At 37.3% G+C, this 20,159-nt stretch overlaps 2 protein-coding genes across 7 annotated transcripts in view; one reads left to right on the plus strand and one right to left on the minus strand.

The window, feature by feature from the left end:
* Nucleotides 1–20,159, plus strand: part of LOC140989807 (intermembrane lipid transfer protein VPS13) — an 87,540-nt gene that overhangs the window by 16,031 nt on the left and 51,350 nt on the right. For 2 of the 4 annotated variants that reach the window (XM_073459226.1, XM_073459227.1), the window contains 6 exons: nucleotides 3,470–3,677; nucleotides 16,083–16,151; nucleotides 16,247–16,326; nucleotides 16,687–16,836; nucleotides 19,185–19,248; nucleotides 19,772–19,873. In XM_073459226.1, coding sequence (XP_073315327.1) covers nucleotides 3,470–3,677; nucleotides 16,083–16,151; nucleotides 16,247–16,326; nucleotides 16,687–16,836; nucleotides 19,185–19,248; nucleotides 19,772–19,873 — 673 coding nt within the window. Of the gene's footprint in view, nucleotides 1–3,469; nucleotides 3,678–3,709; nucleotides 3,774–16,068; nucleotides 16,152–16,246; nucleotides 16,327–16,686; nucleotides 16,837–19,184; nucleotides 19,249–19,771; nucleotides 19,874–20,159 lie in introns of those variants that run through there. The other 2 variants (XM_073459228.1, XM_073459229.1) reach the window with 2 other exon arrangements.
* The window catches only part of LOC140989808 (zinc finger CCCH domain-containing protein 17-like), an 80,389-nt gene that overhangs the window by 4,800 nt on the left and 55,430 nt on the right, over nucleotides 1–20,159 (minus strand). The window lies entirely within an intron of this gene.

The following is a 20,159-nucleotide window of genomic DNA, read 5'->3' on the forward strand; positions in this document are numbered from 1 at the left end:
TGCGTATTTCTTTGCCATCATTCCATAGCACAAGGGACCCAAGTCTTTTATTTCAAACTCTGACGCCAGACTTTTCTTCAACCTGCATATTTCTTTGCCATGATTCCAGTGAGTATTATGTCATCAACACATACAATCAAGAAAGCTATTTTCCCACATTTTTATGTCATATAAACATCATATGATCAGATTGACCTTGATTGTACTTTTTATTTGATAAACTTTGTAAATCTTTCAGACCAAGCACATGGGGTTGCTTTAGTCCACAGATGGACTTTTTGAACTTACAAACTTTCCCTTCAAAATTATTTCCAAAACCATGAGGTGCATCCATATAAACTTCTTTTTTCTAATTCTCCATTAATAAAGGCATTCTTCATGTAAAGTTGATATAATGCATAGTTGTCAAAGACGAGCGCCTCTCGCCTCTCGCCGCCACCAGACGAGAACCTGCCAGATGCAACGATTCACTAAGACGAGCACAGATGCTTGCCTGGCCTAGCCTTGGAAGTTTACTTAGATGCGTTTTTTAAAACAAAAAACCCAAAATCTAGCAATCCAACGCTCCAACGCTGGAATCAAAAGTAGAGAGCGCTGAACAGAAGAACGAGTTGATGGCATCTACATCTAAAACAACCAGAAAAAGACCGATTTCACATCTTTTGGATTAAGATGATGAAGAAATTAATGTTGATCAAGATAATTATGAAGACCAAGAAGAATACAAGTCTGAAAGTTTTGGGGACTCTGATGATTCGATGGAAGAAGACGAACTTGATTTGGATGATTGAAAAATTTTCATAATGTCCCTAATTACTATGAACTTATTAATTATTTTTTGTTTTGAGTGACATGGTGATTTAATTATTTCATATTTTAATATATTTATTCTAACATAAATATTTTTTAAAAAATTTAAAAACGTGCGCCTTGCTTCGGTAAGGCGCGTGTCTCGCATTGCGCCTCAGGCTCCGTGGCGCTTATGCACCTTGCTAAATTTTGCAGTTAATGGGAGGAGAACGCAAATGGTGTTCAATTTTGCTATTGGTGCAAAGGTTAATTGGTGGTCAACCCGAACATCTGTGTGAACCCCTTTGCAACAAGTCGAGCTTTGTATCGTTTTAATGATCCATCTGAGTTGAACTTTACTGTAAATACCCATTTATAGCCAACTACAACTTTTCCTTCAGGTAAGTGAAATTTTTCCCACGTCCCATATTTTTCCATAGCCTCCATTTCTTCCTAATAGTTCTTCTCCATTCAGGAACCTTTAGTGCTTCTTGTATAGACTTAGGTGCATCTACGATTCTACACCAGACAATTGTGAGATGAAATAATGATACGATGAGGACAGGTTTTGGCATGACACAAAATTTGAAAGAGGATGTTGAGTGCAAGATCTAATACCTTTCCTAAGTGCAATGGCGAGGTCTAAAGATTCAGAAGTGATACCTCAAGTGTCGGGCTCGGTGATTTTCAGGCTTGGCTCCTGATTAGATTCTTGACTGTGCAAAGGTGCAAACAAGGTTCTAAAATTCGCTAGGCGCTCGTCGTGTGCTAGACCAGCGCCTAGGCTGCCTAGGCAGGGACTAGTCGAGTTCATGATAACAAGTAATAAATCTGTTTTTAATGATTAAGAATCGGAAGTATGTTTAATATTTTAGTCATTGGGGATAAGATCCATTTATAATTCATTAATTTGGCTCAGAATTAAAAAAAATGATAGTTTTTTCTATTGTCCTAGCCGCCACTTTTTCATGCCATTTTCATTCATCCTTTTCTTAACCCATTTTCTCCCGTTTTCATCGTTTATCATGCCTACAATCTCATCGGCTACAGAAATTCCAGAAAACCATCACCGCCGAAATCTTCAACGTTATTCGTCAACTCGACCTGCGCAGCCGAAGCCACAACCAGAGTCCTATATCCCTGAGGCCGCTAGGCCGGCTGACTAGCACCGTTTCGATTGAACTAGGAAGATAAAACTCTATAAATAAGTGTCTTGTACTCTTTACTTTTAACCCTTATAAACCTGTTTTTCTCAGCCTATGTTTTTTTACGTCTAGTTGATATAGCGGCCATTCCAAATTTGTTTCCCTTGAGGCACTAATGTTATCTCTGATGTTTTATTTTTCACTGAGGCATTCACCTCCTCAATGATAGCCTTTTACCATTCTGTAACATTTAAAGCTTCCTTTATAGTGTTAGGAATATCCACATTATTTAATTCTGAGATAAAGCTGTAATATGATTTAGATTGGCTTTTGTAAGGCATATGGTTAGGCACCAGTTGTTAAGAACATGCCTGACAGTTTTTCAAAGAGCCATAGAAAGATCTAAAGGAGCCGAAGAATTTGGTTTAATAGAAAGTGGCTCGGGAATATTGCCTGGAATTGAAGAGGTTGTGGCATTTGGATCTATTATCATGTCAGACTCCTGGTCATGCGGAAGCATGGCGTTTTGTTTGCGTTGAAGTCGTCGTGCTTAATCTTTCTCTACAAGAATATAGGAAACTTGTTTCTTAGAGAAAAAGTTTGCAAAATCAAAGAACAGAAGGCATAGATATTAGAGGCTTGAAGTAAGGCTCAACTTTGCTAGTGGTCAAAGAGAACTTTGCCTTATCTTGGAACATTAGTTTCTCTATAAGAGAGATCATGCTCATAGTCTTCTAAAATTTGAGAGGCAGGTAGCTCCACCTTCTCCTCTTATAAGCTCTTCGCTTCGCTTGGAAGAACTCGATTATTACCAAACTAAACGTCTACTATATATGACCTCCAAAAAACTAAGATTGTTATGAGGCTATGAATGACCTCCAAAAAACCAAGATTATTACGAAGCTGGGTTTTTGTGTATAATTAGTTGAACATCGACTATATGTGACCTCCATAAAACTAAGTTTATGATGAGGGTATGAATGACATTTTTGTCTGTATTAGGCTCACGGGGTGTATTTGATTGAGATTTGATGAGATTCAGGTTTCAAAGGGGGATAATTTAAAAGTGTTAACACATTCACAGGAGATGCAGTGTAACCATGCAAAGGTCTTAAAGAACCCAATTTATTAAATTGCATGGTTGATGACAACCTGTAATGATCTAGATCAACAGTCAAGTTCTCTTTATGAACATATTGTACTTGAGTTGGGTGATTAGATTATATTTTTGAAAGTTTTTTGGAGGATTTTTTTAATATTTAATTGTACAACTCCAAAATTGTACTTTTTTATGTTTATTAATGAATTTGTTTCTTTTCGATGAAAACAATTTAAGTGCGAGTGAATTATTTACATTTTCTTCTAGTTAAAAGACTTGAGAATTGAAATCATTCTTTTCCCGAGTACGAAGCTTAAGTTAAGATGGCCATGTAAATGGATTGAAACACACTTGTTGTACCATCTAATTTCATTTTCTTTCAGAATTTATCGTGCAATGCATGAATTGGCATTTTGATACTTATATAACCATCCAGATCTGCTGCTGCTGTGAAAGTTAAAAGTGGTCAAGTCAACAAATGGATTGAAATTCAAGGTTTAGAACTTTATTGCAGTACTTTTCAAGGAAATAATGATTTAAGTAGGCAGATTGTGGTGGATTCCAAGAATAATGAAGGCGAAAGTTTTGATGTTCACAAGTGTTTCTCTATGTTGGCTCCCCTAAATGTGTCATTGTCCCTATCGGTGAGCATATTTCCCCTTGTTTTACTGCCTTCAAGTTTTGATGCTCACAAGTGTTCCTCTATGTTGGCTCCCCTAAATGTGTTACTGTCCCTATAGGTGAGCATATTTCCCCTTGTTTTACTGTCCAAGATAAACCTTGCTATGCATATTGAGCATCATTGCGTAATAATGTTGATATTGGATATTACACAAATTAATTTGAGGTGCTGCAATTTATAAATATATGATTCTTGATAAATAAGGTTAGACTTCCCACAATCCTAGTTTGAAATTTTTGCCATGTGAACTGAAACTTGTCGATATACATATATATTTTATTATTAGAAACAATATGTTATTTATGATAAAGTAGGAATAAGTTTACAAAAAGGCGGACAAGATATCTGCAAGTACTAAAAGGATAAAAACGATTGGATCACAACGTCAACAAATAGAGCTCAATTCCTTAACCAAATATGAAATCGATGAATGATTAACATCTGAAAGTTTCCTAGTCCAAACCGCAGCCCTAAATATGATATTTTCCCAATATTCGTCAGTCGACTCTGCTTAATTAACGAAGATCCTTCTGTTTCGCTCCAACCAGATCGACCAAAAAATACAATGTATTGCCACGTTCCAAAAAGTACCACATTTCTTCCCAAGATGACAATCTATAATTAAAACAAACATATCACGCGCATCTCAGAGCAACCCACACGAAACCCAATTCGTTCAGAGTTTTAGACCAGATACAAACTGTCTAGGAACAATGCAAAAGCAAATGACCTCGAGTCTCCTCCTCATCCCGGCAAAGGAAACACCAATTCGGGTAGAGTGCACATTGAGGTCATCTTTTTTACAACATATAATGTCTCGATATTTGATATATTGCGAAATTGGGCTTTTGTGTATCATTAAAACAATTTCATGTTATGTACTTCATGATAGTGGACCACTAGTCCACTGATGTAATTTGTTCTTAACATATCATTAATAAAATATCATTTCTTATAAAAAAAAAAGAATGAAAGAAAGGGAACAGAGGAAAAATTATTGATTGGGAAAACATAGCAACATTATTGATGGGAAAAAAATACTCATTGAAAGATTTAACGGGGAAGTCCTTGAAGAATCCCTTTCCCAAACCCTATCCCGAATGTTCTCTCATATAAACATTGATCTATAGAATATTTTCTTGCTCTTCACTACCAACCGTTCTTCGATAATTTTGAATCTCCACCCAAGCCTTCATTTCCACCACCGCTCAAATTTTGTGTGGCTTTGGAACTCCATACATAAGAGAAAAAGCAAACCCACCAAAAACTGCACCGCTTCTTTGGGGTCTTCCGCGTCCCATCATCAATCAAGCTGCAAGAAGCATGATTTTAATAATATTTTATTAAAATGCCAGTGCTCTTATTTTATTTATCTCAAGTTCTCATAGAACATATTAAACGTTTTGATTCAATTTAGATCTAGCTGTGGCGCCTTGCCGATACAGGCATCCCAAATCTGTGCATGCCTAATCTCGAGCAAGATTGAAGATACAGTTTACGAAATGAAACCGACTTTTACTTATATAAACTCAACCAAATCTCTCTCAACTGAATGAGTAGCAGATACAATATGCAACACATTGAACGGAATGGTTGAGGTGCCTTTGAACATTTTTTAAATACAAACGGTAATAAGATTTGAAATATTAGTACATAAAAATGAATCTTAGTACATCAAATGGATTATTACATAATGGAATTTTTTACTCCTCCAAAATCAAAACTACTGTATGTCCAATGTTCCTTAGCACGTTACATCTCATTGCTAAGAGATAGCTGGTGTTATCTTTTGTTTTTTTCGACAACAAAAACAACTTCTATTGTCAATCTCAGAACGAATGCTTTGAAGCATATTGCATTAAAGCTTATCCTTGCTTCTCTAACAACATATCTAAAATACAAACATATTTCATGAAAGAGGTTGAGTTTCAAATTTAGAAACTCAAAATATCTGATTGCTTAAAACTATTAGTTTTCAAAAAACAATTAGTTTTTCAAAGTACGTATTATAACTGCTTAAAACTGAATATATCAGGAAAAAAACACAACTGAGTAGGTATACAATACTAATTTTAAGTTGGCTCCTTATTTCACAATTGATTATGCCATGAATATTTGTTTCAATCTACTTATTGAGAGGTGTATGGTGAATACGCCTGTAACACCCTTTTTCTATGCTTGGCGTAATTAATGATCATTACGCTCATAATTAAAATAGAGTTTGATATTTGTACCTGTAATACATGAGCTACGTGAGTTTATAAAACTCAATAAGTTGGCATTTATACGTATCAATATGCATAGAAGGGACATACATATCAAATCGTGATCAACAATGAATTCTTAAATCATTTCATATCATATATTCATTCATAACATGTAAACAGGTTCTTTTTTGTACTTGAGCACCATTTGTTGACCTTTACTACTGTGCTTGCTTTATTATATAGATACTACTGTGATGACCGTCAGAGTGCCCTGTGACAACCCCAGGATCCATGAACATATATTGGCCAATAGGTTGGTGGGCTTAAAACCATCCATGATGTCAATGAGCTCGTACATCATATAATAACCCGTTTCATTCGTTTAGTACCATTTTCATGTTCATGACATAGCAACTCTCTTGAACATTCATGATCTTTCATATCTAATGCATAACAATGATATATGGTGCTATGTTTTCATCAATAAACATATTAACAAAGTACATATGACAATAATCAATAGAAAACATTTGAAACTCATAATTTTACTCATGTATTACTTCAAAAACATGCCAACTTACTTTCCAAACGTATGAACACCGGTCGAATAAGTTCCTTGGTCCTATGCTGTAAAATACATCAATAATTCAATCACTACCTTCATACTTAAGCATATGGTTGAAAGTTACTCTATCTGATCCTCTACATATGAAAACCAACATTTCATAGGTGAATTACTTGCAACCCTATGATGCTCTTGTGGTGAAGAGCTCAATTCTAGCTTCAATTTGAGGAAGAAGAAAAGATGGAGGATCACTTGAGGGAAGAACTTGGCAAACCCTTCTTTTCTCTCTTGTTTTCTCCTTGAGATTTGATGGTAGAATGGTGAAAAAAGATGGTGGAATGGTGAAAAATGGCTGAAGACTTGATACTTATACATTTCCATGACAAAATCTTGTTGCTAACTCACAATTTTGTCCAGGCGGCGCTCGAGCGGTAACATTTTACAGCTCGGGCGCGGACCATTCTGTTGAAACACCAAAATTTCGGTACAGGGGTGCTCGGGCGGTAAAATGTGACCGCTCGGGCACGCTTCTGCACGCAGCCTCGTCAATATTTACTAAAAACGAACATCTTCCTTTCATAATTTGGAAAAGTGGTCAACATGAAAGCTGTAGCTCTATGTCTTGGCTTTCATCTTCAATTGGCCTCATGTCATTTGAATATCTGAATAAAGAGTTATGTTCATTCTACCAAAATGTGTCAGTGATAGAACGACGATACACACGACACACTTCGAGGTGCTTTTGGCTTGTCTTCCACAATGATTTGGACAAAACCCAAAACATGAAAGTTGTAGCCTTATATCTTAGCTTTCTAATGGTTGTGGCCTCACCCAATTTGGATCAATATCCCAATCATTATGCTAAAACCCGTAAGAACTGCCATATTTTCATCCCATTTCTTGCATCTCAATACCAACTTTCATTACACTACTTTATCTACACATCTTACTATCACTATTTAGACCTATATTCATTCTCAATACACAATGGACAATATAGAAATCATATTCAATCTCAATATCAATATATTAATCGATGTCAATAGGTCCATATGTATAATACAAGGAGCACTAGCGGTATCATTCATGTTTTTTTTTTTTGATAAAACACTAATTTTATTATAATAATTAGAGATTACAAGATAATGCGGATGAGTAATCCGCGATCAATTCGAACTACTACTCAGACAATACAAATTTCCAGTCCCTAACTAAGTCTGATATACTTAAATGATTAAATTCTTTGAAGCTCGACGTCCATGATGCAATCCTGAATTTTATTTTCTCCCATATTTGATCAACTGTTTCGTGCGCATCTTCAAAGATTCTTCTATTCCTTTCCAACCATAAGGACCATAATACGCCGTGAAGTATCATGCACCAGAATTCCTTATATTTCGGTGGTAAGGGGCAATCTGAATCGGAACAGAATAGTTCTTTAGCCTGGCTTGGAAGGACCCATTGAATGCCCATTTCTCTTTGAACTTTAATCCAGATGCTTCTGGAGTATGAGCAGTGCAGAAGAATGTGATCCTTATGCTCTTCATCCTGACGACATAAACAACACCACTGAGGCCTTAGAACGCAGTCCCTCCACCTTTTTTGCACGATGTCACACGTAGGCAACTTTCCCAATACCACAATCCACGAGAAAATCTTTACCTTATGCGGGACGTGCACTTTCCAGATTTTTGGAAGTAATTGAATTGTGGAAAATCAGATGAATGGAAGAAGGAGTTATAAAAAGATTTAACAGAGAAAAGCCCTGACGAATCCCCCAACCAAACCCTATAATCCTGAGAACCCAACTGCAATCTAACTCTCTCTAAAACTCCTAACAGAATGGTAAACTCATCTAACTCTTCCTCTGATAAATCCCTCCTAAACCTCACATCCCAAGTGATAGAAGACGAACCACCAGAATTAGCGACATGAACAAAATGGCAAATAGGTTTGTTTCTTGTGGTACAAACACGAAACAAGGCAGGAAATCTAGACCTAAACGACACCCCTCCCTCCCAGACATCCTCCCAGAAACGAATGATGTTTCCCTGATTTGGCACCACCCTAATAAGTTGATGAAAAGCCTGGTAAGATCGAGAGATAAATTTCCAAGGACTTCTAAAAGTTTTCCTTTCCGCCAACCCCAGATCCCACCCGTTTTCCTGTAACCCATATATGCTTTTGATAACTTTTTTCCACAGCGTCCCCCTCTCCACCGAACATCTCCACCACCATTTGCCGAGAAGAGCCTTATTTCTGAGACAAATATTCCCCAATCCCAAACCACCTTTTTCCTTTGGTTTACACACTTGCTTCCAACCGACCACGTGGCAATGTTTCTCCCCTTCGGCTCCATCCCACAAAAAATCTCTCATTATTTTTTCCATTTTTGCGGCCTCTTTGCTAGGAACTCTGAAAAGGGACATGAAGTAAGACGGCAATGCACAAAGTACCGCATTTATCAAAATTAGGCGACCTCCTAGATAGAAACGACTTTCTCCAACTAGCTAGTTTCTTAGCCATTTTCGAAATAACCGGTTCCCAAAACTCCGATTTTGTGGGATTACCTCCCAATGGTAACCCTAGATACTTGATTGGCCACGTCTCTTTTTTGCCCCCGAAAGCGATTGCCATTTCATCTACTTCATCTTCCGAGAAATTCAATCCCAGCACAACACTCTTCCCCAAATTAATTTTCAGCCCTGAATGTTTAGCAAATTTTTTGAGTATATCCACTATTATCATCACATCATTCTTTGAATCCGCAAAGAACAAAGCATAGTCTGGAAATTGTAAATGCGCGATTTGTAGCTTGTCTTTTCCTATTTCCAGCCCCTTTAACTCATTATCTTGCCTTGATTTATCCACAATTCTCCCCAACACATCGACAACTAAGTTAAAAAGAAAAGGTGATAATGGATCGCCTTGTCTTAGCCCTCTATCCCCTCTTATTTTCCCACATGGTCTTCCATTTATAAAAATCGAGAATGAAACGTTAGAAACGCATCCTCTAATCCACCTCCTCCATCTCTCACCGAATCTTTTATTTTGTAGCACTAGGTCTAAAAATTGCCAGTCGACATTATCGTAAGCTTTTTCCAAGTCAATTTTCAGCACCCATCCCTTCTTTTTCTTCCTGCGATATTCTTCCACAATCTCATTAGCAATGAGGCAACAATCCAATATATGTCTTCCTTTGATAAATGCGCATTGGTTCTCCGCAATTGTGTTACCCAAAGCCTTCTTCAATCTGTTAACCAATACCTTTGCCAATATCTTATACAAGCTCGTAACCAAACTAATTGGTCGAAAATCGTTTATCTTTCGCGCATCATTTTTCTTTGGAATGAGACAAATGTAAGTTTCATTAGTAATTCCATTGATAATTCCATCATTAAAGAATTCAGCGAACACTTTTAACAGATCCACTCGCAATGTATCCCAGTTCTTTTGAAAGAATGCCAAAGTGAATCCATCCGGCCCCGGCGCTTTTGTCCCATCACAATCAAACACAGCTTTTTTAATCTCTTCCTCCTCAAAATGTTTTTCCAACTCCTCTGCATCGTCTCTCTGTATCGGTGCCCAATCCAGCCCATTAATACCCCTCCCCGGCTCAGCCGAACTCTCCCTCTCCCCCTCTGCCTTCCTAAACAACTTCTGGTAAAAATTGATAATTTCGTGCTCAATTTGTTTTTCCTCGGTAACCACTCGACCATCATCCAATTCCACTCTTTCAATCAATGCTCTATTTCTTCTGCTATTCAATAGTGCATGAAAGAACTTTGTGTTTTGATCCCCTTGTTGTAACCATTTGAGTTTTGCTTTTTGGCTTTGTATTTGAAAATTTGCAAAGGATATTTTTTCCAGTTCCCACCTTGCTTCCTTCCTCTCTTGGTTCAACTCTTCCGACCATAGTCCAGTAGCCTCAATCCCATCCAAATGCTTAATCTTATTCTTCAGCTCATATAATCTGACACGGGCATCACCATACACTTCTTTATTCCATTCCGATACATCTTTTTTGATCATTTTCAGCTTTTGCATAAATTTGTATCCTTCCCACCCCTGAATACCCCCTCTGTTCCACCATGTCCTCACTAGATCTTTGAATTTGTGATGTGACAACCAAACATTTTCAAATCTGAATGGAGTTGGACCCCATCTCAATCTGGATGTGTCAAACAAGACAGGGCAGTGGTCAGATGTAAGTCTTGGAAGCACCGTTTGTCTATAATTGGGGAATAAGATCCTCCATCCCGCCGAAAATAAGAATCTGTCCAGCCGACTGCAAATTGGCACCGATCTAAAATTGGACCAAGTGAATTTTGCATTCAAAAGTGGTGGGTCAAAGAGCTCCAACTCCTCTATTAAAGCATCGAAACAGGACATGCTAGTAGTTAAAGACTGACTATTAAGTTTTTCTCCCAAATTCCGCACAACATTGAAATCACCTCCAAGACACCAAGCCTCCCCACAGTTTACTTTCAACCCCGCTAATTCATCCCAAAATAAATCTCTCAATCTCGGTTGGACTGGCCCATAAATGGCTGAAAACCACCAATTATCCTCGTCATTCCCAGCAATCTCGATTGACACCGAGAATTCCCCAATCAGATTATTGTTCACTTGCACCACTCGGGGGTCCCACATGACAAGAATTCCCCCAGACCTTCCAACCGATGGCAAGCAAACCCAATCTACAAATCTTGATTTCCAAACACTTGCGACAAAATTTTTTTCCACCTTTTCACATTTTGTTTCCAAGAGAACCACAATGTCTGGCTTTTCATTTTGAAATACTGTCCGGACCAAGTGTCTTTTCCTCGCCGCCCCACCACCTCTTATATTCCAAACGCAAATCTTCATTTAAACGGATTGGAACCCCTCGAAGTGGAGCTTCTGTCATAGCTGATTCCACATTGTAATCTGTACAACTCCCTCTTTAACTGAATTGTTTTTCCCTTTAACTTATCTCCATTTCTGTCATCTATGCCTACCTCTTTCACTTGCTGTTCATCAAAATCCTTATCCTCCCCCACTTTCCCTGGTGATATATCTCTCTCATTACAAGGCTTTTCATCATCTATACTTAACCCTCCTCCTAACAAACCACTGGACATACCCAAGACATTAAAAGAACACGGTAAAATCGAATTTAACGAGAAAGAATGATTTAGAAAGGTTTTCTGAATACCGTTAAGTACCTGTCCCACAAAAGGTTTTGTAGTTTCTCGAAGATATGCGTTTGTGTTGGTCTTTGTATTTGTTCCTGGTGAGAACAACACATCCAAAGCTGGTTCAAAATCTTCAACCGTATCAGAATTTTCAGAACCAATGTAGCCAACACTTTCTGACTCAGCGGAGTCAATCTCCCCTTCTAGCAGGTCATCTTGTGAATCTTCGAACTCGATCTCATCTAAGTCTTCCTTCTCAACCCCTGCTTCATTGATGCGCAATCCCGTGTCATGAATGCAATGAACTCCTTTTTCCGAGTATCTTGTTCTTCATCTCCCACATAGTTTTCTTTTTTACTTCTTCGGCAATATGTTTTCCAGAGATGTTCCGTTGTGATGTTATTTCTATCACTTCCCACCCGATTATCTTGAGCCTCGGTCTGCTTGCTATTCATGGATCCAATAGAGGAACTTCTAAATTTTGATGCATGCTTTGGATCGATATTCCTCAAAATCTTCAGCACCTTCACATCAAGCGAATGTTTCGGTGATTCAGTCTTCCTTTCTGAATTATTTGGTATTCCTTTTGATGACACTGGCCCCTGACTCTCTTCCAAACTTCCATTTCTGCTCATTGAATCACATCTTTCTCTGAATCCTGCCGAATATTTCCCTTGGACGTGTAGCTCCCCCTGTACTGTTTTTCCTTTGTTGTAGATGTTCAAGACTTCCTCATTTCTTGCTAAAGTGTTATAAATATTATTGTTTCCCCAGCCCGCCAATATCTTCTTACCATTCACAACCACTTGAGCATAAGTCTGCTTTGCATATGTTTCATAACCCTTATGATCGAATGTTTCTACTCTTATGCTGATCTCTATAGATCTCCCTTCCAGTGAAATCTTCATCTTATTTTGAATAAAGCCTCCTTCTGTTCCCTTAACCTTAATCTTCGCTGCTCCGAGCCTCCTGAAGTGTAGTGTGTCTGGGTTAATGGCCAACAGTCCCCCACAAAGATCGCCAATAGTTTTAAAAGAATTTGTCGTCCAAAGATCCCATGGTAACCCGCAAATCCATATCCAGCTATTGCAGCAACTATCAACCGAGTCCAAAGTGTTGATGTCTTTAGACCATCCTCCAAACTCCAAGGACACACCAAAATCAAAGAATCCTTTCTTTAAATTGATGTAGAAGGAAAAATCATCAGCATTTGAAGGCCACCATAAAGCTTTGTTAGCTTGAAAAGGAAAGAGTTCTATTTTACTGTTCGTGGCTTTCCCGAGAACTCCTTCAATTATCTCCCATGAAGATGTTACTCTGCCTCTAGTGATGATTATGGATTCACTCCATTTCTTTTTTGCCCGCAGCATGTTACTATCATCCGTCGATGACAGAAGCCCTTTTTTACTTCTCCTCTCCACCAAATCCTTGTCCTGTGGAATTTCACTAGATTTGGAATGAACTTTTCCTTGGATGGGAAAATGTCGTGAAAATTCCCTCTGATAACTCCCCGAAATCAGCTTATCCACTGCACTGGATAGCTTAATCCACCCAATTGCGTTGACACCGCTAGGCACAATAGTGGTCAGCTTTTTTCCTTGCTTATTGAATTTAGACAATTCTAGATATCTTCCTCGTTTGTTTGCAAAACTCTGTATTGTGTACACTGCATTCATGCCTCTGTAGCGTCGAAAAGACGAGCCTGATTGTGTTGAGTAGATGTAGTCTCTAATCGTGAGGCTAATCCAACGTGCCTCCTCGCAACTGAAATCCAGCATGTAGCATGATGTCCTGGTTTTTTCTGACCACCAAATCGACCTGCCGTCAATTCCCAATCTCAAAATGAACGTTTTAAATTCGATCCTAATCGTCTCATCCCTAATATGTGACCCAGGTTTAGAAAATCCACCCCGAAAATTCCGGTTACTGTGTGCATTCATGACGGTTCAACAATGACGAACTAATAGCAAGAACCAAATAAGAACTGGCGGCGCCTGAGTGTCGATGAGCGGCAAAAGACCATCCCGTTAAAGATGATATGGATTGTCGAGATTGATCGGCTTTGAAGGATAAGAGTGGCGGAAGTTAAAGGCTGCTGGCGGAAAGTATTACAGTGGACAGAAACCAAGACAATCGGTCTCAAGAGAACCCGGCCGCTGGTACGGATGGACGTGTTCGAAAATGGTCGGTGATGGACGGCGACGAACGGCGGAGGTCACTTCCTGCGGGCCGGCGACCGGCTGAAGTCACAAGCGGGAAGAATAGACATTTTCAAAATATTCTCTAGCTGCAGATTCAGTTTACTAGACAGTATGATGCTTCCAAATTCTACTTCACAAGTTCAGCAGATTCAGTGGTGCACGAGCAATCTACCCTGGAAACATTTATAACACTTCATGTAAGTCATAATGAATCGATAAGCGCATAAAAAACGACATAAACATTAGTCATTTTTACGAGCAACCGGGCATTACAACGCCCTTCTTTACCATGGGTTAGACATGTGCTTGTTTTACCTGGTCTCAAATATGTAGACGGAATTACCCTCACCGCTACCAGTTTAAAATAGACATTAAATCGCCATTGACGTTCTGAACGTTTTAATTCTCTACAGAACTTATAATAATATCTGAGCACCAGACAACACCTTATTATGCAAAATATGGTTAAAACATTGCTTGGAATTGCATATATCGTTTTAAAAGTAACTGGAACTTTTCTTGTCAAAGCATAGCATCAAGGTGGTTGTTACAAAAAAAAGCTATTTTCACAAGATTTTACAGACTTATGGACTATCTGCTTAAGAAACTTTAGAAAAATAAACCCTAATGGTTTTAAGTGCTTACTTGTTATTACATTTCACGATACTGTTCCAAACTCCGCTTGTCCATGTATACCTGAGTTCACTAGAAAAGCTAATGCTGTAGATGTGATGTACACACATGGTCATCACGTGCTAGTGTCAGAGTCGATAATCTTTCTGCCGTACTTGTCCATACCATCCTCATGTCTGTACCAGCCACTTGTGTCTGTTGGCTTGCTTATTTGTTATCCTTTTCCTTATGTATCTCCTACTGGCTCGTCCGCTGGTTTTCCTCTGTGAAATTGAACTTGTAACAAAAATTTTATTATTATTATTATTATTTTTTTGATAGGAAACAATAGTTTTATATAATATTATCATTAATATATTATGTTTCTTATCAAAAAAAAAAAAAACTTAAGATTTTGGTTAAACAAAATTTGGGTCCTCACGCAATGATTCACCTACAGTACTGAAAATATATTATCAGCAACGTCGAGTGTGTAATACAAGTTCAAATGCCAATAGACTTGAGTTAATTGGAAAAAATGAAGTACATTGAGATGGATTTTTGAGAACTAATGTGATGCATTAGAATATTATTGTTAGAGAGAGTTAGGTTGATTGAGGGGTAGATGATTTCCGAGTGTGGCGAGGGTCTAATTCATCTGGGGTTTTTACAGTCAAATCATTTTTCGAGTCTTTTTTCCAAAGTTCTACCTTTCCACTTTTTCCTCTACTTAATCAAATTTGGAGGGTTCCGGTCCCCAAAAAAAATCAGGTATTCTCATGGATAGCTGCTCAGGGTAAGCTATCGACCTCGGAGATGATGCAAATAAAGTGGCCCTAAATTGCTATTTGTCGAAGTTGGTGTGTTTTGTGTCGAAATGACTCAGAGAGTCAGGATCATATGCTCATCCATTGTCCATTCACGAGAGGTTTGTGGGCTAAGGCGTTGCAAGAACTTGAGTTGATATGGGTGATGGCGGAATCAACAAGGGATTTATTTGCTATGGATCTAGGACAGCTGACAGGCACCAGAGGAATAACTTTTTGGTGTGTCGTGGTTCAGTGCATTTGTTGGTTTGTATGGCTGGAAAGAAATAGAAAAATTTTTGAAGACAAGGAAGAAACAAGAGAACAATGTTGGGAAAGAATAAGATATCAGTGGCCATGTGGATCGGCACTCATGAAGATTTCAAGAATGTCTCCATATTTGATATAATGCGAGATTGGGTTTTTGTTTATCATTAAAATGTAACGTGTCGTGTACTTTTCCATATAGTGGATCACTAGTCCACTAATGTAATTTGACACAATATTATTAATAAAGATATCGTTTCTTATAAAAAAAATATATTTTGGATGCTTCATGACAAATTATTTTATATATTTATATTTTAGATTTTATTTATTAGTGCGCCTTGCTTCAATGAAGCGCACATCTCGCCTTGTGCCTTGCGCTTAAGCTCCAAGGCGTCCATGCGCATTAGATTTTAAGAAACAATGGTTTCTCTTATCCTGGTCTGATAGATAGCTTTCTTATAACAAACTCTGCGAATTGATATGGCTATCTATATTTCAGTTACTTCAGTTTGCAGCTATCCTCATGCAGGTAAAAAGATCAGGGAAGCTATTAAAGGATGCTCCACAGTATGCTATCAATATTGAGCTTTCCAGCATGGTGAAATAAGTGTTCTACAGCCTTTTTTCAGCTGATAAGTTCTTACTCATCTTTGAGATAAACATGTTGATTGATGTTTTAACTGTGTTTGACAGGCAATATCAATGAATGAGGTTCAGATGCAGCAGATCTTGTCTATCTACGATTATCTGTCTTTATGTCGATTGAGAGAGATGTAAGTTCTGTATGGTCTGTTATATTAGGTCTTGGTGCTTGATTTAGCAGAGGCTTATGATAATGCTTTGTGAAACCATAATCATGTTGAAAATTCTTTCCTTTTTTTATTGGTTAATGTCATTATTTGAAAATATTTTGATGATGCAGATACTGTTAGCTGGCTGTGTGATTAAAATTTGGTTTCCACTATCTTAATTCCCGAATGCCTTGATGACAGTGTGGATGTGTTATTTTTTTACTTTTTCTTTCATTTGATACTGGATCATGTTTATTTTATTATAATATTTGCTATGCGCTATGACAACATTTATAAGATGTAGATGTCACTGAATGGCTTAGTTCAATTTAATTAATGTAGATATGGACGTTATCGTCCTTGGTGGTTCCCTTTGGAGAAAAGACTCGAAGGATGGCAAAGAGCGTGGTGGTGGTATGCTCAAGAATCTGTTCTTTCTGATATTCGAAAGAAGTTGAGGAAAACTTCTTGGAAGTACTTTGGCGAGAGGCTGTAAGTTGATTTACAAAAAATCATTTTATCTGCCAGAATGCTGAAAACTAGATAAAAACACATCTATATCTTTATTTAATATTGTGTTGTTCAATCTGTGTGATTGTGCAAAATTTGATTTACCTTTTCTCTTACAGATTTGTTCACTTTCCCTGCAGTTCTCTCATGATATTTTTCATATGAAGGCCTTAAAATTGCACGCTACTTATTTCGATTTTCTCCATTCAGAATGAACCTTCTACTTGATAACTATTTTGCCAATTAATTTTTGAATTATACCTGTTGACTTTCTAGTTTTTTATTGATTTGTGGGGGGTGATGTAGCAAGTTGATGCAAAAAGAAAGGGTCGAATTAATTGTTTCAGATGTGGACTTTGGTGATTCCACTACCAAGACTTAGAAAAATCAGTAATTTTTATATTGATGCAAACTTCACAGTTACAGAATTCATCTCACATGCAGTGTTCATTTACTCAAGACAATTTCAAGTTGGAAACATGTCCTCCATCTATTCGTGAATGGATTTCGAGGTCATTCTTTGATAAAGATTAAGATAATAAGCATATCTCTTAAATCACATTTTGAAAAGTTTGACTGAATAGTATTGAATGTATTTTGATATTTGTCAGAATGGTCAGTGGGTCCCAACAGCTATAGCAGCAAATCTTCATATGCTAGCTTTCGATCAATAATTAGAAAAGTGACTCAAATAATTGAGTTATTTGTGTTAATTTTACGCAGTCCGTATCAAAGGTACTTGAATCATGGCCTACCTGGATATAAGATGCAGTTGTATCAATTATTACCGATGTATCGTTGGTTCTATTGGCTATTATAATAAATTCATAGTTTCCTTTAAAAAAAAAAGATATTTGCTATTTCCTGAGGATGCCCTACTTGTACAAAACTCTTTTTACCTTATTTTAATGGTGTTATTCATTAAAAAAAAAAATAATGATGTATACAAAACAAGTATATTTGGACAAGCATGATATTGCAAGCTAGGACTATATTATGGCATTTGTTTTGCTAACTTATGGTGGAAGCTGGAAAACAATTGTGGAGGTGAGTGTTAGTCCAAAGAAAATGGGCCCAACAAGGGAAGATATCAGGCCCATTATCAAACAAGTTTACTAGAAGGAATTCGAAGGCCCATCAACAGAAGGAGAATAATATATGAGAGTGAGAGAGAGTTAATTAGGTATCCTGTTTGTTACAATCATTATTGTTACGTAAGGACTGACTATTAGCCCTAGCTATTAGCTAGGGAGAGTATGGGATATTTGTACAAAGGAAACTCAGGGTCTTTCTTTTTCATTCAACGCATTTCCATTTCATTATATCAATTCAATACAAATTACATTTCCTTTCTGGTTTGTTCATTTATCATTTGTCGAATTATAACAGTGACATTTGGCTATGAAGTTGATTCAGGATCTATTGTTGCATTGTTCCTTCACGACTCGTATTTGGATTAACGCTATGCAAGAGTTGGGTTTTGAATGGACTTTTCTGAGCAGATCACAAGACATGTTTCTCATGGACCCGGGATTTTTTACTGGGAAAGCCCTTAGGAACTTTTGGTACTTCGTAGTTCATTGTATCTTTTGGTCGATTTGGTTAGAGCGCAACAATAGAATATTCACTGATTTATCGGAGTCGTTGGATGAAGTATGGGAGAAGATTAAATTCAGAGTTGCGACTTGGCCGACTAAGATGCCACAGTTTAATCACCTGCTAATATCAAACCTAGCTACGGATTGGAAATTTATTTGTTATTAATGATATTGTAGTTCCCTGAATTGTGTGGCGTCTCGTGGATCGCTCATCCACTATCTTGTAAACTTCTCTATTATTATAATAAAATCATAGTTTTCGATCAAAAAAAAAAAAAGAGGTTGGCGCTTCTAGGGCTCTCATTCACCTGCCTACATTCTTACCTACCTATTAACATAGAAAAACAAACACATTAACAGATTCCCCACAACGTGAATTAAGTAATGAAGTTCTATGTATTAATGTGCCTATATTGTAGGTATGTTTACATCAGGTACCTAGTTGTTTTGATCAGTACCTCTTTTTATGCTGGGAATGAGCCAGAACATCGACCGTGAGAAAATAAGGTTTTATGAGTAAAAAGTGAGAAACGTCAATTGTGTATATTTTCAGTAGATCTATTATTTTTACTTTATTCCATTTCTTTATGTGAAGCTAAATGTGTTCATTGTATGTAAAATCCTGCCACTGTTCCGTGATAGACTGACACACGATTGCAATTTTAATGTTTCTGATTTTCTTTTCTTCCTAAGTTGGAATATTGATACTCATGTTTGACTTTGTAATGGCAGCAACTCTCGCCGAAAGTATGTGAACCTGTACAAGACGAAGTTGAAAAGCCTTCGGCATGATGAGGTGAGACAGTTTCTTGTAGTGGAATTTATGTCCTGTGAGCTTTAGCTTATACCGAAGAGTTGCAGCTACACATAGTAAATCTATATGTAAAGATGATTCACAGTATAGTGAACTCTATGATTTTAAAGTTTCATGATACGGAAAAGATAATCAGGTTTGGTTAATATGTTTCTCTTAACAATTTTCTTTGGCCTTTTAATATTATTAATTAATAATAATAATAGTTCTTTTCTTAAAAACAACATTTAGAGAGAGGATTAAACTTTTGTACTCAAAATTTTATGATGTGTTGAATGTCATGGGAGTCCGACACTTATCTCTTTGGATCGCTAGAAGAAGGCCATTGAAGTACGTTAGAGCTGCTCCTACGGTCCTACCATTTGCGCTGTAGGATAGTTCCTCCTCGAGGGGTAGTGCAGAAGATTATATATAAATGAAACATTCTTATCCTTATTTGCTTGTATTTGTTCCTTGTTTACTCTCTTAACTCTCTTTCTTTGTTAAATTTCATCACAATCATCAGGTTATAGAAGTAGACGTTCTGCATGAGTTGGAGGATTTGGAGAAAGAAACCGATATAGATGACATTTTAAATTACAGATCTGTTGCTGAACGTGAACTGGAGGTAAAACTTGTGTAATATATTGCAGCTTGTACTTAATGGATCTCTTCTGAAATTATCGTCCATCAAATTTCAATCCAGCCGTATTTACCTGCTATTATTCCTTTTTGTTCTACATTGCAGTGACTTCAATTAATTTCTGCACTCCTAAAACCGATTGAGATATGTGTGTGTCTCTCTCTATATTATATGTGTGTGTATAATATGTATGCGACTGATTGATTGAGAGAGGAAAATGATATTTATCATCGAATAGGATTTAGAGCATATTGGGATTTGACTACATGGT

The sequence above is a fragment of the Primulina huaijiensis genome, chromosome 12 (assembly GCF_012295235.1).
Source record: "Primulina huaijiensis isolate GDHJ02 chromosome 12, ASM1229523v2, whole genome shotgun sequence".
NCBI lineage: Eukaryota > Viridiplantae > Streptophyta > Magnoliopsida > Lamiales > Gesneriaceae > Primulina > Primulina huaijiensis.